This window comes from Pleurodeles waltl, chromosome 6 (assembly GCF_031143425.1).
Source record: "Pleurodeles waltl isolate 20211129_DDA chromosome 6, aPleWal1.hap1.20221129, whole genome shotgun sequence".
NCBI classification, from domain to species: domain Eukaryota; kingdom Metazoa; phylum Chordata; class Amphibia; order Caudata; family Salamandridae; genus Pleurodeles; species Pleurodeles waltl.
In genome coordinates this window covers 645,214,383-645,234,950 of record NC_090445.1, presented here as the reverse complement: position 1 = coordinate 645,234,950, position 20,568 = coordinate 645,214,383, and the positions used below count along the sequence as shown (strand labels likewise).

The following is a 20,568-nucleotide window of genomic DNA, read 5'->3' as shown; positions in this document are numbered from 1 at the left end:
GATTCTTGCAGGTAATTAAATTGACATTGTTATATGGTTAAGAACTGTCTAGAATAACTGTACTGCTTCAAGTCATAGACTCACTAATGGTATGGATCCTCGGTTCCAGGTCTCCCTCCCTGCAGTACACTCCTTAACTGCCTTCCCCTCATCTGGCCATCCTGAGCCTCGATTATATTCGGAGTCGGGGTGCCAGAAGGTGTGCCTCTTGAGGGTACTGCTCATGAGGAACCAACAGATTTCGAACACAACCATAGGCAACGTTGCAGGGCACAACATGCTATAAAGTGTTCCAGGACAGAGTCTGCTTTTTCACCAAAAAGGAAAGACATCAAACGGCAGGTCCACCATAGATGTCTTGACATCCCCAGAGAAGCCAGTAAATACCTCATTTAGAACTGGCAAAGAAGCACCATGCTTGTGCCCGTTGCGGAACCCAAGAAGTCAGTTGTGTCTAGACAGAACCCATCAAAAAACATTTTCACATCCTTGCCTCACTGTATCGTTTGGGCTAAAGAAGTCTACTGGTCCCAAAGAACTGTTGCCAGAATGTCATCAACTGCACCCCATAAAGCACGAGTGTACCAGAACAGAAGGTTACTGGCATCAACTAAGCTCAAAGCCAGGCTAGCAATAGAAAATAAGTGCTTGCCTACACTTTTAATGCAATTCGACTTTCATGCAGAAGTCGTCCTGAAAAGGAGTTCACTTTAACTCTTCTGGCGGACACCAGGACCACCAAGTTCTCACATGTAGGCTGTTGTATCAACAAAATCAGAGTGCCAGGTACCTGTCTGTGGCACCAAACTACCTGTCTATTTACTGGGGGGATGGGGTGGGGTGGGGCAGACATGGGTTTGCCCAAGTGCCTAAAAGAATATCCGTTAAGGCCTTTTCAAATGGATGCAAAAGTTCTGTAGGTGCCTGGTAAAGCTGAAGAACCTCCATGAAGATGCTAAATATAACTTCCATTGTTGACAGCTACAGGTCAAGAAACTCTGCAGCCTACCTCATGACCACTGCAAAACAGGCATCCTCCTCGCTGGATGCAGTGGCAGGGACCAGGAGGAGACAAATCCATTGTCTGGGGAAGTGTCCAAACAACTGGCATCCTGCAAGTAGCTCTCCTGTGGGCAGCCCAGCTCCTACTAAATTAAAAACTTTTGCTTATCTCAAGTAATATATGTATACCAAAATTTTAAAGTGTTTATTAGAGATGAAAATGTATGTATTTTCAGAACCCATAAGCTGGTGCTTAGAGAAAATGACTGAATATATGTAAAGCTGATATGTGAGTGATCAATCTTGTGGCAAGGGACAGACTTATTACAAATCATTAACCTGGTGCCAGGGGCGTTACAACTGATTGTTATCTTTATTTTTAGATCTCACCTAAAAAAGGTTTTAGATGTCTGTTGATGTTGATGCTGACCAAAAGTCTATAATATAATACACAGAGTGTGCTTTGGGTATCACACTTGTTCACAACTGATGACTTTCTAGTTTATCACAATACTATGTTCCTTATTTGATGTTCCTCTATATTCTTGTGTTTGTTCCGCTTCTGGATAACTTCTGCTTTATCTTGCTAATAGCATAAGTTATATTTTCCATTGCTGACTTCATAGGACTCTTTTGTTGCCTTTCAGCTCTCTATTAAGTGCCTGTCTTTCCTTGGTGTATTCCTCACCTTCTTATTCCTCCACAAATGACCAACCGCTGTTCTTTCTGCTTTCTCTCCTCCTCTGTTCTCTCACTGCATTTCTTTAACATTACTTTTTTTTTTGTACTAGTGCTCTATTTGCTACCCTCTACTTGTCTGTTGCTCCACCGGTTCTTCCCACCCCCTCAGTTCTTTTTTTTTTAAATGAGAGCCTAGCACCAGGAAAGCGCAGGAGGAGTGTTTGCTTCTGGGTTTTTCATGTTCCTCTGTTTTTAGTTACCATTTTAAGATTCCTGTCGTCCAAGCTGGAGTGCTAAATTAAAAATGCTAGACCAATCATTAGCGTGCCCTAAATCACCTCCTGTGCATCCGCTACACACACGGGATGTATCAGCATGCATTTGGACATTAGCTAATGCCTGTGCAAACAAGCATTGGAAAAGCCAATAGCTTGGTCTTTTAAACGTGAGAATGTATTGGCTTTGGCAACCCTTCCTAATGAATGCTTAGTCCACTGTTTTAGCAGATATTTTCAACTAAAAAGCTTAAACAGGCATTACTACTTACCAGAGCGATCCAGAGTACAATATATTCATTTACAAAGCTGTTAAAATACTGGTCAAGGAACAGGAGTGCTGGACCAATGAAAGCTGTGTCATGCAAATGCATTTCACTTTTTGTCATATGCGCAACCTGTAAGGAAAAAAAAAGGAATTTTCTTTAACATTTTCAAGTCCATTACAAACCATGTGCACTCGCACTGTCCTACTTTTAGCAACGATGTTATCCCTCCCAACAATTTCTTCTCATAAGCTTATCGCTGAGCATCTCAGAAGGTTTCAGAAATAGTTTTCTAACATAGTTAAAAACACTCTAGTCCCTTTTCATTAGTTCTCCCCATTAAAACGTTTTGCCACAACACGTAAACATGCTGTCCAACAATGAGCTGCAAAATACCTACATTTATTTGAATTCGCTCTGATGACCGTATGTTCTTTCATTGACACCTTGCAGTGTCATTGCTAGGATAACTTACAAATGAAGCAAGGCAAAATTCAGTGGTGATAACATTTTACTTATTTACACGTATTAGTGTTACAATGTACAAATTGAAGCCAAGGGTATGTAAGCCCAAGAAAGAAACAAAGCAAATGCAAAAATATAAAAACAAGTAGCAAAATAAATAGCAGAACATTAAATTAAAATCTCTCCTAAAAGATGTAGGACTTCCCAAGACAACAAAATCAGCAACAGAAAATGAACTACCCATACAAATGCAACATCCTCATCTAACCATATAGAAGTTCAGGGAGGTCTTTGATTTGTCTCTGGGATTCTTGGACTTACAACAAGGAGGTACAGGTAAAATGTGAAGAAACAAGCCTGCACCGAAAATAATCTTTGAGAGATGCAGTGAGACCGGATTGGGACAACCTTGAATACTGTTCTAAGAAAAACCATGTAGTAAAATGTAGTTTGTTCAGCACAACATAGCTTCAGTCACCTTTTCAGTGATTTCATAAGGACCCATTTGTTAAAGATAAACGCCCATAACAAAATATGGAAGACAATAGCGCCTCAGGCCAGGACAAGCGAACCCATCAACTTTTTTTTTTTACTATTGTACTGGAACAAAGTTGCAAAACAGACAAGTAAGGAACATTCAGACCATTTTCCGGGCGGAACAAGGAATACAGCTACCTACATTAATATTAGAGGGATGAAAGGCTAAAATAGACCATTTCACGACTTTGAGGCTAAGTGGAGCATGCAAACAAGAGCAGAAACAAACTACCAACAAAAAAAAAAAAGGAAAGTAAGAGAAGAGATGTATGACAGTTATTCATTAGTAGTGATCTACAGTGCAGGGACTGACAATAGTGTACATGTGGACAATCTTGACCTCTATGTATCTCTGCTCTGCCTTTTGTACCAATGTCTATCTTAAGCATCTCGCCCGGGAAAGATAACCTTCCTGGTGATACTGGTACTATTAATTCTTGTTCACCCTCCTTCATAAATGGCTGGGATTGCTTGCAGTGGCAAGTCCGGACAGGACAATAACTTCTCTAAAAAGAACACTTAAAACAAGAATTTGCAGAGTCAATATGTTTCGCCTTTGTAAAAACCAATGTGGCTTAAAGTTTAACAAAAAAAACACACTTTGACACTGGCAGTATCGATCACATCACAGCACTTTTTTTCTCTTTAAGGAATGCTGCACAGCTGCACGTACTGTTGTGTAACATGTCTAAAACATTTTTTACAAAACCAATACGTTTCAAATAGGCGAAACCTATTGGCTTTGCCAATGCTGGTTTACTGTTAGGCTAGCATGGCTTATTCGTGCAGTAGCACAGTTAGCCAGACAAGAGGCACCCAGCTATAGCGCCCCAGCAAAAACCCTCCTCAGACATGGGTTTGTGCAGCTACTGGGAGTGCTGGCAGAACAAGCTGCAGGAGGTGCTGTGCATGCTCTGGTGGAATGTACAGCAAACGCAAACACATTTTGTCCCCATCATGTGGCACTCGGTGAGTTGCCTGCTTAGGATTTGGTGCAGTCCTAAGAACGAAAAGAAAAACAAACAATTAAGATGTCTTCATTTGTGGGGTAGGGCTCTAGGTACAAGAGAGTTCAACAGTAACTTTCTGGTAGGGTTGGGTTGACAAGCTGGTAGGGCTGGGTGCAGGTCAGGCAGTCATTGGATAGTCTCTTTTTGGTACTGTTACCCTCCAGTGGCACTGGCCTCCTTGACGTTCTCAGATTCTGTAGAGGGTATTCTACCAATTCGGCCAAAATCGGTATCCAATGCCAGTTTAATAAATGCTCACTTCAGGGGAGCAAGATTTTATATCCGAGCTATTCAAGTTTTATCAACAATAACCACCAAATGTAGCTTACATCACATGCCCAATAGAAATAATTGGGGAATCTGGTTTAAGAAAAGAAAATAAGTTACTGGTATCTTTCATAGACTTACATGTTTGAATCATTCCCAGTCATTGAAGTGGGAGTCCCGCGGTACCATAGAAAATCAGTAGAGGGCAGAAAAAAAAAACAACACACTGAAGTTAATGCTAAGGACATTCACTTTAATAGCTTAATAGTGTTACTGAAAATAACAAAGTCCAGCCAATCAGGTGGCAGCACCCTTTAGAACCTTCACCACAGAGGCTTCAGTCTCAGATTTTCAAGCACCAGAAAGATGGATAGCTCAAGGAAAGAAGGTGAGCCTCTATGGGCAGGAGGGAGAGTCGCACGTGAATCTATTAAAGATACCCCTACTGGAGAACTACAGTTATAGGTAATTAACTTATTTTCTTCTCCAGTATTGGATCTTTCATATATTTACATGCTTGAATCAGAACAGTTAGCAGTGAACATTTAAAACTACCACATTTTAATGTCATAGCAGAAGGTGGGAATAGCAGTGGCTTACCTTTGTGAAGTAGATGTTGTAGAAGTGCTTGTCCTACCAGATCCCGCTAGCTGAAGCAGATACAGAAGAGTCTGTTCTGGTTGTTATGTGAAAGAATTAATTTTGGAATCCATGCACTGGTGACAAAAGTATTTTCATTTAAGTTTGTATCTTTTGTTGGTGGTCTCTGCCTTGGTATTCACAAGAATTTCTCTACAGTCAAGTGGAATTTCTAGCATGACAAACTTGTTGAACTCAGGAGTCAGGCCGACAAATGAAATGAGGTTGGTTTAGGATGACGGACCTGGCCCTGGTTCGTTAGCAGCATTGGTACTGGTTTCATCTGAACATAAGGTTGCTATGAGAGAAGCAAAGTTCTGTGAACCTGAATTGTCTGGGCCACCTGGGAACAATAAGGACAATCCGGCAAGCTTCTCTCTAAAGTTTCCTGAGGTACTTTGGAATTATTGAGATCAGAGGAAAAGCATATGCATACATCCCTGACCATCAGATCGAAAATGCATTCCCCAACAATCCCTTCTGTATTTGTCAGCTTGCGAAGAACTGGCATTTCTGGTCCTCTTTTGTCGCAAACAGGTCTAAGTTTGATTTGCCCCAACAATGGAAAAGGGTGTTCAGAGTTTGTTGGTTGACCTCCCACTCGTAGCTGGTGGTAATGGTCCTGCTCAATGAGTCTGCGAGGATACTGGACATCCCTGGCACATGTTCTGCTCTGAGTGTTGATGGTGTCGGAGGGGCCAGTTCCATATTTCTTGCGCCTGTTGAGAGAGAGCTGGAGAGCGTGTTCCACCATGATTGTTTGTGTAGTGCATGCTGGTGGTACTGTTTGTGTGAATGAGCACTGATGACCATGCTATCCTGGGCAGGAAAGATTTCTGCACTAAGGCGGGGGGCTTAAGCTTCAGTACGTTTATGTGCAGTGCTGACTGTGAGAGATTCAATTTTTTTTTTGCTGATTGGCAGGTCTTGAAGATGAGCGCCCCATCCCTCCAATGACACGTCTTATTACATATTCGGTAATTTGTGCTAGAAACAATAACTTGGAGGGTTTTGATTTGCACAACCACAATAGGTAATTTGAATTATGTTGAATGATCGTGAGTTGTAGCCATTGTTTGTCTAACCTCTTGTAGTGGTCTCATGTGAAGGCAGCAATTTGGTATGAGAGTATTGAAGAAGACCACCATCCCTAGGAATGATTTGTAAAGTTGGACAGAAATAGATTTTTGTGGTTAATTTCTGTGCCAGCCATTGAATTTTAGTTTGCTTCTCCTGTGAGGCAAAGGCTATTTGAACTGTAATAGCAATGCTCCCAAAAAGGTTATGGTTGTTGCAGGTGATAGGCGTGATTGTGTGTCATTGACTGTGAGATCTAAACTTCCGAATAGAGATAGACAGGTTGTTGTACCCTTTGTTGCCTGGTGATACACGCGTGCCTTTATCAGGCAGTTGTCTAGATAATGGGATACTTGAACTCCTCCCTGTCTCAGATAGACTGCCACTGGAGGTAGCATCTTGGTAAAAATTGAGATGCTGACTTCAGTCTGAATGGTAGCACCTTGAACTGGTAGTGGGTGCCAGCTACCCTGAATCACAGAAGTTTGCGGTGGTTTGGGTGAAATGGAACATGAATTATGCATCCCCTGCATCTAAGGCTGTCATATGATATCCTTGGTTGAGAAGGTGCAGAACATACTGAAGGGTCACTATGCGAAAGGACTGTTTCTTTAGGAGTTTGTTGAGTTTTGGAAGATCTAAGATGGGGCACCAATCTCCTGACTTTTTTAGGACCTGGAAGAAGCAAGAGTAGAAACAGATTCCCCTCAGTCTTTGGAAATATTTCTATTGCCCCTTTCTGCAGCATGGTGGAAACTTGCATTAGTAGTGCTTTTGGTGGCAGGAGGTGGGGTTTGCTTATTTGGAGGAACATTTAGTGGAGTTTTAATAAACTCTAGGGTATGTCCCCAGATGAGGACATTGAGCATCCACCTGCTGGATGTTACACAGGGCCACGGGTGGAGCTAATTGGAAATTCGGCCTCCTAATTTGAGCTGACAGTTTTTTCGGGGGTAACCAGCACTATACTGGGGTCATGGTTTCCTGGCAGTGCCTAGAAAGAAAGTTCTCCCCTGGTTGACTGTTTGCATGCTGCTGATAGCGGTTGTCTGTATGATTGTTGGGAATATTGTGGACTATATGACCCTGTTAAGGTTGGGATTGCTGCCTGTAATCCTGGTATCCTCCTCTAAAAGAGGATACACCCCTGCCTCTGGCTCCCTGAAATGGCTTTTTCCCAAATGACAGATGCTCAAGGATTTGGCTGTTTTGTTGTAAGTCTTGATGAATTAAAGCGCATCATCCACATGCTTCCCAAATTATGACTCTCCGTCGTAGGGCATATTCAATATTTTAGTTTCAATCTCCAGTCGGAAAGCGGTGGCCTTCAGCCATCCCTGTCTTCTGAGGTGGAGAGGTGTGGCACAATGGTTAGAGCGGCAGACCCTGATGCAGAAATCTGGCCCAGGACCAGGGTTCAATTCCCGCCTCGGCGGGTCTTGGGCTCAAATCCCTTGGACCGGATAATTCTCGCCTCGGTGCCCAATCTAATTAATGAGTCCCACTCTGTAACTCTGGGCAATAGCTTGCTTAATCTCCACAAAGGCCCTCACAGCGCCTGGATGCCTGGCTTCACCCTAGTGGTGCCCAGGAGTGGGTGCCTCCCAGGGAAAAGCCAGGAGGGGTTCCACAGCAGTATGCGTACAGCGCCTTGAGACCCTAACGGGTGAGTAGTGCGCTATACAAGTGCGAAGTTTCCAGGACCGCTGCACCCGCCAATTGTCTGAAACCAATGGATGACACATCTATAGAGCAATCTATGATTTCTGCTGAAATCCTTTTCTGTGGCTCAATTTTTGCTTCTTCTGGCAAAAGGTGAATAAATGTGGTAATGTCAGACCACATTTGACGCTCATGATGACAGACTTGCCATGGAGTTTGCTGCTATTACGGATGTGGCTGCATGGAAGAAAACCACTTCCTGATGTTGCTTAGCCGACGGCCATCTCTGTCCAGTGGAGAAGAAAGGGGAGTAGATGGATTCTTACAGCCACACTCAGCCGCTTTTGATATAAGGAATCCAGCTAAGGCGGTCCGTTTAAACATGCCAGGGAGTCTTCAGGCGCCTCATATTTTTTGTCCAGCCTAGGGAGTACTGCCAATACCACTGCTGGATTTTTCATAACTTTGAGGCCTTCCGCTCATATAAAATCCTCAATAGGAATTGCCCAGACAGCCTTTTTGGTAAGCTCTTAAAAGTCGTAAACAAAGCAGTCTGATTGTTTGGTGACTATTAGGAGTTGAAATGTTTTGGCAGCCTGTTCCATAACATTATGAAAGCCACTGATGTTCTCCAGTAGGGAATCGACTGGCGTTGGCATGGAAGGGAATGGCGTTTGGGTGAGATAGTCAGCCCATACGTTGGGGACTGAGGAAGGGTCTAATCTCTCCTTCCGCCCTGTCGTCATCAGTGGAAGGTGGTCGCCCAGTGGAGGATCAGTTAAGGTAGCAGCCACTGTTGGCACCAGGGTTGCACGTGCAGTAAAGAGAGATGAAGAACGAGCTACAGGTGAACAGGCTGAAGGAGATGGTCTTCGTTTGGGCGTATGTGGCAGGGCAGCTGTGGTCTCTGGGAGCAGAAATCTGCAGTACTAGTCTTGCAGCACATGTTGCAAGTCAGTTATCAGTGACATTGTGATCTGGACTGCAGGTTCATGCTGTTCCTGTTCGCCATAAATGAATTACTGCTCCTGGTTGTGTCCAGAGTGTTCTGCAGTGTAATACTTCTCCTAGTATTGTTGCTCCTCATCCTCTTGGCACTTCACATGCAGTTCGGATGAGCTATGAGCCACACCAAATGGAACTTCCTCCTCAGAGCTGCCATCATCATCTAAGAGATGAGCAGGGGGAAACAGGTGAAACCTTACTGAGAGAGGTGTGAGATGGCAGAATGTTCTCTGTTGGGGATTTGAGTTTCCCCATTATCAAGGATAACCGTATGAACTGAGTTTTTGCCGACAAGATGTTTTCCAGGGATAGTGTCATCAATGGTTCCCCTGTTGACGTTGTTGGGTCCTTTGTCAACGATATCATTGTCTGTGATTCCGTTGATGGACTGTCTTTAGTAGACTGGCTTCTTGTGGACGTCTTCGTCAACAGTTTTATTTTCGTTGTTGAAGCCAGACCGCCATTGGCAGTGAGGACATCGTCAATGGGGCCTTCTGCTTTGTAAGTATTGTGACTGTTGTGATTGTCGATGATAAAAGGTGATGACGAGACAATCATGGGCGAATATGCAGTAGTAAACAGATGGTCCCATAGTCAGTCGCAGTAGATGCGGCCGTTGAAGAGAAAGTGAATGGCAAAGGAGATACCGCCAATATAGATTTTGTTGATGATGGCAATGATTTTGATGGGTTCTTAACATGAGCTTCTTTGATGGAAGGAGCGGTGGGTTCAGATTGAACCTTTCCCAAGCAAACTTTTTCCTTTGAGGTATAAGGATGTTCCTCTCTCTCAGAATGTCCAGTCGAGCTATGATTACATTTTTTCGTTGCCTTATGTGGCATACCTGGATACTTTTTTTTTTGTTTATTATTATTTATTTTTTAAATCAGACCTTTCCCTTTTGCGTGATGTTCCAGGGCCTGCATGGGGCACCACTTGGCAGGGCAGGAGTCTCACCAGAGAGTCCAGGTGCTGGCAGAGGAAGTCTTTGATGGCCCTGAGACTTCAACAGGAGTCAAACTCAACTCAAGCCCTTGGAGATTCTTCTCAAGCAGGAATGCACAACAAAGTCCAGTCTTTGTCCCTTTTCACAGGCAGAAGCAGCAACTGCAGGATAGCCAAACAAGGCACAGTCACAGGCAGGGGCAGCACTTCTCCTCAGCTCTTTTTCTTGGCAGAGGTTCCTCTTGAATCCTTGAAGAAATCTGATTTTCAGGGGGCTTGGGTCCAATACTTGGTAGGCAAACTTCAAAGGAGAGTCTCTGTTCACATGATCCTGCCTTGCCCAGGCCAGGTTCCAGGCTTACACTAGGGGGTTGGAGACTGCATTGTGACAGGGCAGGCACAGCCCATTCAGGTGTAAGTGACCACTCCTCCCTCCACTCTAGCACAGGTGGCCCACCAGGATATGCAGGCTACAACCTAGCTCCCTTTGTCTCACTGTCTAGAAGGAATTCACACCAGTCCAGCTGTCAGTCTGACACAGACAGGGAATCCACAAACAGGCAGAGTCACAGAATGGTTTAAGCACGAAAGTGCCTATGTTCTAAAAGTGGCATTTTCAAACTACCAATCTAAAAACCACCTTCACTAAAGGAGTATTTTTAAATTGTGAGTTCAGAGACCCCAAACTCCAAATCTCTATCTGCTCCCAACTGGAAACTACACTAGATATTTAAAGGAAGCCCCCAAGGTAACCTGTGAGAGAGAGAGGCCTTGCAACAGTCTTTCACTGTTAGGACAGGTAAAACACACCAGTACATGTCCCACCTTTAACATAAACTGCATCCTGCCCATGGGCCTACCTAGGGCCTATCTTAGGGGTGCCTTACATGTAGAAAAAGGGAAGGTTTAGGCCTGACAAGTGGGTACACTTTCCAGGTTGAATTGGCAGTATAAAACTGCACACACAGACACTGCAGTGGCAGGTCTGAGCCAGGTTTACAAGGCTACTCATGTGGGTGGCACAACCAGTGCTGCAGGCCTACTAGTACCATTTGGTTTACAGGCCCTGGGTACCTCTAGTGCACTTTACTAGGGATTTACTAGTACATCAAATATGCCAATCAGGAATAAGCCAATAACACATACAATTTCCACAGGAGCACTTGCACTTTAGCACTGGCCAGCAGTGGTAAAGTGCCCAAAGTACCAAAAACAGCAAAAACAAGAGTCCAGCACACAGTCAAAACATGGGAAGCAGAGGCAAAAAAAGACAAGGAAGACCACGCCAAGGATGCCATGTCTAACAGTTTTCACCACCTAAGAAATGCTGGCCTGGGTACAAGTGTATTAGGAATGTGGAGTTCAGACAACAGCATCTGCTCACAACAGGAATCTACTAAGAGATGTAAAATGAATACACAAGCTTATTTCTAGAGTAGTTCCTGGTAGAATCTATCCTAGTGACACACAAAGGCTGTTTTCTTCCGATAATCCCAAATTTGCAAAAGCTAGTTCATTAGGTACCATGCTCAAGTTCAGCAGAAGTGTGGAGGAGAAAAGGACTGTTCCTGCTTGATGAACAAGTAGATACTGTAAATGAGAAAGCAAAAAAATGTGCTCTTTGGGAGAAGGAGATATATGAATAAAGACCAACTAGCCGTGGCAAACTGAAATTATTACGATTCACCTGGAGTTAAAGAATCTCTTCAAAAGAGACAGATGAACCAGGGTAAACAGGATACCTTGCATAATAAAATCCCACCCTCACCCACATATTGGTGACCCTCCACCCCACTCACCCTCGCACCCACACAGGCACTCTTGGGGGTGCTTGACGAGATTGGGGATAACCAAGGGGATCGATTCCTGTTTGGCGTGGCAAAGATGGTGGCCAAACAAGACACTGCTTGGAAATGGAAATCAAACTCACAGCCCACTGTTCTTGAGCGGCATAGGTGAATGGGCTGGTGTGCACAATTGAAGACACACATATTCACCATCAGAGGCTGCTCGCAAAGGCACTCTTGGATATGGGGCAAATGGACAGACTACTATGGACTAGGCAGTTAATTCCCCTCAAAAGGATGGCCACATAGAGTGAGAGCCTCGCCGGAGTGTGTGGGATGATAGTGCGACTGTTTGTTTTATATGATTTTACTGTGGCGTTTACAACTGGAAAATTAATAAACTGTATCAAAAAAAGAAGTCCCACTCTCCAAATCAGGAAGAGAACTTGTCCTAAGGACTTTTTACCCATGGCAATACTGGATTCTTAGACTGTGCAATGAACACTGCTGTCTTTAGCAAAAAGACTGATTGATCTTCAGTGTCAGAAATCAAAGACAATAATTGAAACGTCCAGACTTGCCTCCTACTGGTATAAAGCAGGAAACATGCCTTCACAGTTCTCTTCCCCTCAAAACAGAATGCTATTGGAAGAATGTTGCCTCGAGAACACAACCTAGTCTCGATGAGTAAGTTGAAGATATCTGTATCAAGTTCAACACCCTCCCTCCCCTAATTGTTTAGAAAAACAGTGGTACTGTTGTTCATAAGGACTCAGAGAAAGGGAATGAAGAATTTAAACCTCAAAACAATAACCTTGACTTCCATATTGCCGATATGAAGGGCTCAGGCCTAGAGGAAGCAGTGTCATTGGTGCAATGATGATAAAAAGATGACTGCCTCTCTTCTACAAAGGATGTATATTTCAACCTGATTATCAGAGCGTATTGTACCCCTGACAGGAAGCCAGTCTGATTTTTTCAAAAACAATTACATTGTAGGGGTAAGCATTTGATATTGACTGATGGAACTCCAGAGCTTCTTAATGGAGCTGTGCTGCTTTCCTTTTCATAAGTGAGTGCCTTTGAAAGCTTTAATAGACTGTGTTGGACTTTTGCTTATGCAGGGTCATCCCGAATCTTTTTGCCTCCTGCCTCCTATTTTTTTCTGACCTGTCGCTGTTGGCTTTTGAACTCTGAGCACTTTTCCACTGCTAACCAGTGCTAAAGTGCATATGCTCTCCGTGTAAATTCTATGTAATTGGTTTATCCATGATTGGCCTATTTGATTTACTAGTAAGTCCCTAGTAAGGTGCACTAGAGGGGCCAGGGCCTGTAAATCAAATGCTACTAGTGGGCCTGCAGCACCGGTTGTGCCACCCACATAAGTAGCTCTGTAATCATGGCTCAGACCTACCACTGCAGTGTCTGTGTGTGTATTTTTACACTGTAAATTCGACTTGGCAAGTGTACCCACTTGCCAGGCCTAAACCTTCCCTTTTCTTACATGTAAGGCACCCCTAAGGTAGGCCCTAGGTAGCCCCAAGGGCAGGGTGCAGTGTATGGATAAGGTAGGATATATAGTAATGTGATTTATATGTCCGGACAGTGAAATACTGCCAACTTCGTTTTTCACTGTTGCAAGGCCTGTCTCTCTCATAGGATAATATGGGGGCTACCATTAAATATGATTAAAGTGTAGATTCCCCTCGAGAGTAGATGGACATGTGGAGTTTGGGGTCCCTGAACTCACAATTTAAAAATACATCCTTTCGTAAGGTTGATTTTAAGATTGTGCGTTTGAAAATGCCACTTTTAGAAAGTGAGCATTTTCTTGCTTAAACCATTCTGTGACTCTGCCGTGTTTGTGGATTCCCTGTCTGGGTCAGTTTGACAGTTGGGTTGTTTTTCACCTCACACTAGACAGTGATACAAAGGGGGCTGGGGTGTAACCTGCATTTCCTGATTAGCCATCTCTGCTAGGAGGGAGGGGTGGAGTGGTCACTCTCATCTGAAAGGACTGTGCCTGCCTCTGACAATGCCGGCTCCAACCCCCTGGTGTGTGTCTGAGGCCTTGCCTGGGCAAGGCAGGATTTCACAAGTAGGTGTGAGTCCCCTTTGAAGAAAGATGACTTCAAAGACTAAAATGGGTATAAGGTGGGCACCCAAATCTACAGACTTTAGAAACACTTCTGGAACCAAGAGGAACCTCTGCCTGAAGAAGAGCTGATAGCTGAGGAAGAAGTGCTGCCCTGCCTGTGACTGTGCTTTGTGGAGCTTTCCTGGACTTTGTGTGCCTGCCATCTTGTAAAGAAATCTCCAAGGGCTTGAGTTAGAGCTTGCCTCCTGTTGTTTGAAGTCTCAGGGACAGCAAAGACTTCTCTCTGCCAGCACCTGGGGTCTCTGGAAAGACTCCTGCCCCGACAAGTGGTGCCCTATCCAGTCCCTGGGCCCTTGAAAGGAAAGCTGGTGGAATCCAAGGAAATCGACTTCGGAACGACGCCGCTGCTGAATCCGGTAACGCCGCCTGCACCTGACGCTGTGACCTTCGCTGGAACGCGACGCTCTTCGCAGGCCCGATGCCGCAGCAGCCCCGCTGAAGTTCGTGACTCCGTGGAAGTCGCTGCACCACGTCGTGACCGACGCCGCTTGAAGTGCACGGATTCAACGTTTCGCACAGACGCCGCGATTCCCGACTTCGCGCCTCGGCTTGTTTTCATTCTTCACCAAAGGTACTGTACTTGGGGGTCTACACGACTCCGTGTCCGGTGCCGCTGGTGTTGGCTTGTTGGGAACGACTCCGTCACGACGCCGTGTTAACATCTCATCGAAGCATTTTTGTTTCTAAGTGCTATTTTTGAGTTTAATCTCTAAAAATTCATAACTTGACTTGTGTATGTCAGATTTTTGTCGTTTTGGTCTTGTTTTGTTTGGATAAATATTTCCTATTTTTCTAAACTGGTGTTGTGTCATTTTGTAGTGTTTTCATTAAGTTGCTGTGTGTGTTGGTACAAATACTTTACACCTAGCGCTCTGAAGTTAAGCCTACTGCTCTGCCAAGCTACCAAGGGGGTGAGCAGGGGTTAGCTGAGGGTGATTCTCTTTTACCCTGACTAGAGTGAGGGTCCTTGCTTGAACAGGGGGTAACCTGACTGTCAACCAAAGACCCCATTTCTAACAGACTGGAAGGGAGAAACAAGCTCGTTTTTGTGAGGTGGAGTAACTAATGTGCTTAAAGACATAGCTGTTGAAAAGAGACAAAAAAGGTGTGCTAGGTAGTTAAACATTCATGGGTGAGCAAAGTTCTTCATTCGTCTGTAAGGACATTTTATGAGTTAGTGACCTTATCGTTACCAACCAGCATTTATTTTTTTTACTAATTATGGCATGTACTAATGTGCACCTCCTTCATTATCAGATCTTTCTTGTATGTCAACAAGACTTTCTCAGAGGACTTTGAAGACGCCAAGCAAAGAAAACATAAGAACTCTCAAGATGGCAGTTCACCTGATACAATATGCAACTCTTTTGAGGGCCAGTTGTTGGAATCTTGATTGCTACATATGGAGAATTGGGCAAGACAATGGGGCCAGATGGCAGCATGAAACCTGTGGCCATATTAGAAATGACAGGTGAGTCTTTCACTGAGGTGCCATCAAACACGAGGCAGTCAGATGAAGCAGTTCTCTTAGCCCGGGAGTGGAGGGCAACATGAAACACGGGGGCACGTGCAACTACCACAGCCTGCTCTGCGCCCAAGATACACTCTTTGAAGTAAGGCACCCCCGGCTGCCCTCCTCGTGCCAGGACACCAACCCAGTGAAGAGTTCACAGGTAATGGATCAGGACAAAGCAGGCCACAGAGCCTCTGGCAGCACTCTGCGCGTGCTGGTGGAGATGTTCCCCACACACAAGGAATGGAGTGTGATCCCCAAACAGGGAGGGAGCAAGCCACCCAGTCCTGCGATAGCAACTGGGCAGTCCTCAGGGGCAGTAGGCAGGCCAGCACATATGGGCAGTTCTCCAACAAAAGGCAAAGGATGGCGGTTCCCTCCTAGTAGCCCCACAGAACCTTTACAGTCCAGAGCAGAAAGCAGGCTGGGAGCAGGACAACATACAGAAAAGCAATCCAGATGAGCCCTTTGTGCCGACCAGTAGTCCCTCTTGCAGAGGTTCACTCTCACTTCCAAAAGTGCTCTCCCCATCAGGAGCAAGAGCCCTTCACTTATACACAAAAATGCCTTTGTTCAGGGGTAGCTTCAAAGGAGTAATTTCAAATAAAGCATAACATCCTATCAACCCAGCCCTGTCTCCAGACATCAGCAGGGGTTAATCCGTCCACTGTGTGAGGGCAGGACACAGCCTATTGACATATAAGGTGTGAATGACCCTCCCTCTCCTCAGCCCAGGATGACTACCGGTATGCAGTTACCTCTTCTGTCACACCCAGCCCCTCCTGGGTGATGGCTGTCTGGAAAGTATGCGCCAAGTGGAGCGGTCACTCTGCCCCAGATGTGGATTGAGTCAGGCTGTAAAAGCACTAGAGTTATAAGCAGGTCTCATCGGTGCTGCAAAATGCATTTATATTTCCTTACTTTAAAAAGCTCTTTGAGACTGCTTGCACCCAGTAACTATTTGGGCTATGATCTAAGTGGTCTCATGGCCACACCTTAAAATTAGGTGTCACTGCACTGCAGCAAAGCATTTCAATGCATTTCTAGTTCCCTGGTGAGGTTGCAACAGTGTGCCGAAACCTATGCTGAACTATAGGCTACTGCAGTGCTACTGGGCCGTTTGACAGTCCAAGAGAACACTAGGAAGTCCAAATCCGAATCCCAAGCAAATAAACCACATGTCAGAGTCTAACTCTCTGTCCCAAACGAAGTATTCCAGATATATGTCAGGCACTATGCATTTCCTAATGGTGATTTCAGTACCTATGAATAAAGCCAAGGGACTCCACAATGAAGTGCCTTCACCAATAACAGAATTAACAACAACATTGTGATCTTTTATATCTTTCCTAGAACACGAGAAATAGGTACTGCCAAGTAATTGTTTTTGTATCCTGCCAAAGGCCAAAAATAAAAACAGAAACTGTAATTCTATCCAACGCCTACAGAGTTAAAGACTATTTGGTATGGCCTTCCCATCAAATTACAATAAAATAAAGAAAGCCCTGTGAGGATGGCTACTAATGGATTATGGTGGATTTATTTCTACAGGGCATGTTCACTAAAGCTTATCGGCATATAGGAGAGACTGCACAACTTCATCTAACACATCTGTATTTAATACAGGAACAAAAAAGCTCTAAATTATTTTCTAACTTGAGTAGGCCAGATTTGGCTTGGAGATGAAGGATAGCTAATTATATGGGTCATCAGTAGATACAGAAAAAGCCATGTCTTCATAGAAAGCATTCTGTGTTGTGGAAGGGCCAATTAGGGTCGTACCATTGCATTTCTTGCCAAAACATTTGAGAATCTTTGTGTGATTTGCCCTTCAAAATGGCAGTGCATCGGCTTAACGCTAGGCAAAATATGTGCATTTTTTTAGGAAATTGATAATCAGGCATGCAGCAGCATTTAGTATCAGCTGTATTTGCTATAATGTGTTTTCGGAGGCAGTTAGGTAAACGGACAAGTTACTAACCTTCAGTAACACCGTATCTGGTAGAGACATTCTGGTTGCAGATTCCTTACCTTAGAATTTCCCCAAGGTGTCAGACTGGATTCGGAGGTTTTTCTCGAGCAGTACCCCTGTGCACCGTCAGGTGGCTTCAGTCGGCTCCATGTCCATCGTCGTGCACACCAGCCATGACGCAGGTCCTATATAGGCACCACCCGGCATCCTGACGTCAGTTCCTTTCTTTCTGAGCCAGCCAGCGCTGATCCACAGAAGAGGTACCACTCAATTGCTTTTTGAATGGTCTTTTTTTACTTTTTGTCAAAGAATTTTGAGTGTCTACACTCGTGGTGCATCAAGGATGTTGTCATGTAAGACCGGGTTGAAGCCCTGCGGATCCTGTCATTGTGCCATTTCCATGACAGATCCGCACTTCGTGTGCTTGTGGTGTTTGGAGCGCAACCATGATCCGAAGTCATGCTCAGAGTGTTAGGCCATGAATCCAAAAGCTTTGAGGGAGCCGTCCCTAGAACTTCTTGAGGCCCAGCGCATGGCTCCGCATCGTTCCCGATCTCAGTCGAGAGGAAGGTCCTGAGAATGGTCGCAGAGCCCCCATTCTTCATCATTCAACTCCAAGTCCTCGGGACGGTCCGGTAAGAGGCACAAGAACTCAAAGAAGAACAAGTGTTCTTAGACTTCACCCCTTCCATTGGCCGAAATCAGTGAAAGGGAGCGTCGTCACTCAAGGCCTCAGAGCCTGCGTCTAGTGCGGCTCTTCATCACAGTTTCTCTGGAGCCAGAGTAACCCTGACAACTTTGAGTGTTTTCTGAGGCCATGGGCAGCCCAACTCAGCTGCAGCTCCTTTGGGCCCTGTGGAACCCTGGGTTCCACACTGGCACCTTCGGCCTCGGCTCCAGGGGGCAACCCAGGAATTAGTTCCTGGATCCAAACCTGCATCGGATGTATCTCCTCGACCTTCCATGACACCGGTTCTGATGCCAAATCTCCTGATGCCACCTGTGGACCCTGGCGTCATCGACCCCCATCCTTATTGCCAACTCCCACATGGAGTCGGATTGGCATCTCGAAAAGCTGACTTCGGAAGAGGCCTTGACACCCTTCTACCCATGTCAGATCTTGACCCTTATTCTTATGGGTTGGGGTACCGTGAGGGATGGAAAGGGTTGCTGGACCCTTTAGAATCCCAGCTCCAAGGCTCTATTGGCTGGCGGATGGACCTGGGTGAGCCCAGTGGTCTATATACTTCCCCTGACTATGGCACACTTTCTCCCTGTACCATGGCTACAGAGGGAGTGTCCTATCCAATGGTTATGAGAAGAGCAGCTGAGGTCCTCGACATCCCTCTGGTGGCAGTCAGGACTAATCTCCTGACAGAGGTGCTTCTGCCCGGGGCTTCATCTTCTGAACACCTTTTGCCCTTCAGTGAAGCCCTATTGGATGTCCTGCTGAGTACCTGGTCCAAACCCAGCACAAGGGCTCCTGTGAACAGGACAATTACCTGCTGCCATAGACCTGCTCCAAATGACCCAGTGTGCTTGACGCAACACCCCATCCCTGAGAGCTTTGTTATCCAAGCCTCTATGTCCCAGGGCCCATTTCCTTCGGCACCCCAGGATAAGGAATCCAAGGGGCTGGACCAACTTGGGAAGAAAATGTTCTCTTCCTCCAGCCTGGCATTGCGATCTGTGAACAGTGCATGCATCCTGGGCCATTATACCCATACGCTATAGAGCACAGCTGCGCAAGTGCTGCCACAGGTTCCGGAGGAGGCCCAGCCATTCTCTCTCAAGGTGTTGCTGATGGGAGGGACGCAGCAAAGTTCACAATCAGATGTGGGCTGGAAATGACTGACTCACTGGGCAGAGCGGTTGCATTAACAGTAGCCTTGAGGCTTCACGCCTGGTTGAGGAAGCATGGCTTTGCGGGGATGTCCAACCTAGCCTTTTTGACATGCCCTTTGATGGCACTCATCTCTTTGGAGAGAAAGCGGACTTAGTGCTCATGCGCTTAAAGGACTCTCCTGCTATGGCCAGGTCCTTAGACCCTGTAGCTGCCACTCACCCCTTTCAATCTGCTTTTCACCACTTTTGTGTCCACTGAAGGGGCATCCCATCACATCCATTCCCATCCAGCCACCATGCCACGTATGTTACCCAGCCTCTGCAAGGCCGAGGACATGAGATTCAAGTAGTGCAGGTGTTCACAGACAACACCACCGCCATGTGGTACTGCAACAGGCAGGGCAGGGTCGTGGACCCTTTGTCAGGAGGCTCTGCGCCTCAGGACATGGCTGGAACATCATGGCATTTCCCTGGTGGTTCAATATCTGGTGGGGCTCTACGAATGCCGGAGCGGACAAACTCAGCCGACTATGCCTGGTCAATCATGAATGGCGTCTCCATCCGGAGTTGGTGCAAGAACTCTGTGAGCAGCGGGGAGAGCCTAGGTTAGATCTGTTTGCCTCTGCAGAGAACGTGCAATTTCAGCTGTTTTGCACACTGGATAGAGTGAGGGCAAGGAACTTTCATCCATTTGGCCGCAGAGATTTCATTTGGGAACCCACACAGAATCGAGTCCTGGAGGAACTCTAGCTTTACAAGATCAAAATGGTCAGAGGGCAAGAAGAGTACAACCTCACTGATGTCATTTTTAAGAAATGTATGTATGGAAATATTTTTTATTTCAATTGTTTTAAATAGTTTCTTAAAAAATGGTAGGCCGATCCTTACACAGTTTTTCAGAAGGAGTAACAGTTGTTTTGGAAGATAGATGAAAATGAAGTGCAATAATACTATTGACTTACTTAAGTAGGTTGTGTCTTATTTATGTGGTCTAAATACATGGCCTTTATGGAAACTGTAATCTGTTCTTTGTATATTTTGCAATATTTCAAAAATGTAACTCTTTTAGAGTGGGATCATATGATTAACGTTTTTGTTCGAGCTGGCGAGCTTTCAGTTGCCGTTTCCTAAATTCTGTTGAGAACTAAGGATTGTCTTCAGCAATAGTGTTAATGTTACATTCTTGGAGTGGTATAGTGTTGCCGAAGATCTGAGGCAAATAATCACTAAAGCAGTTCAGGACTATTAGGGTCTGATTGTGAAATCAGTTTGCGATAACAGTTTAATACATGGGATACCTCGCAGGCAATAGAAGCTGGAGGGCATCATCTCCAGCCCCAATGTAATTAGAACGGATATATCTGGGACGTTTTGTCAGTTCCAAAAGAGGAATGGAAAAAGGAAATACATAGTTGTCGCTGTAAGTAAGCTAAACTGGTTTATCAACTTTGATGGTTTTAAA

General features: G+C 45.1%; 1 protein-coding gene across 2 annotated transcripts in view; it reads right to left on the bottom strand.

Annotated features, from left to right (window-relative positions):
• CEPT1 (choline/ethanolamine phosphotransferase 1) overlaps positions 1-20,568 on the bottom strand; it is a 251,381-nt gene that overhangs the window by 38,541 nt on the left and 192,272 nt on the right. For both annotated transcript variants that reach the window (XM_069238994.1, XM_069238995.1), the window contains exon 9: positions 2,231-2,356. In XM_069238994.1, the coding sequence (XP_069095095.1) occupies positions 2,231-2,356 (126 nt within the window). The remainder of the gene's footprint in view (positions 1-2,230; positions 2,357-20,568) is intronic.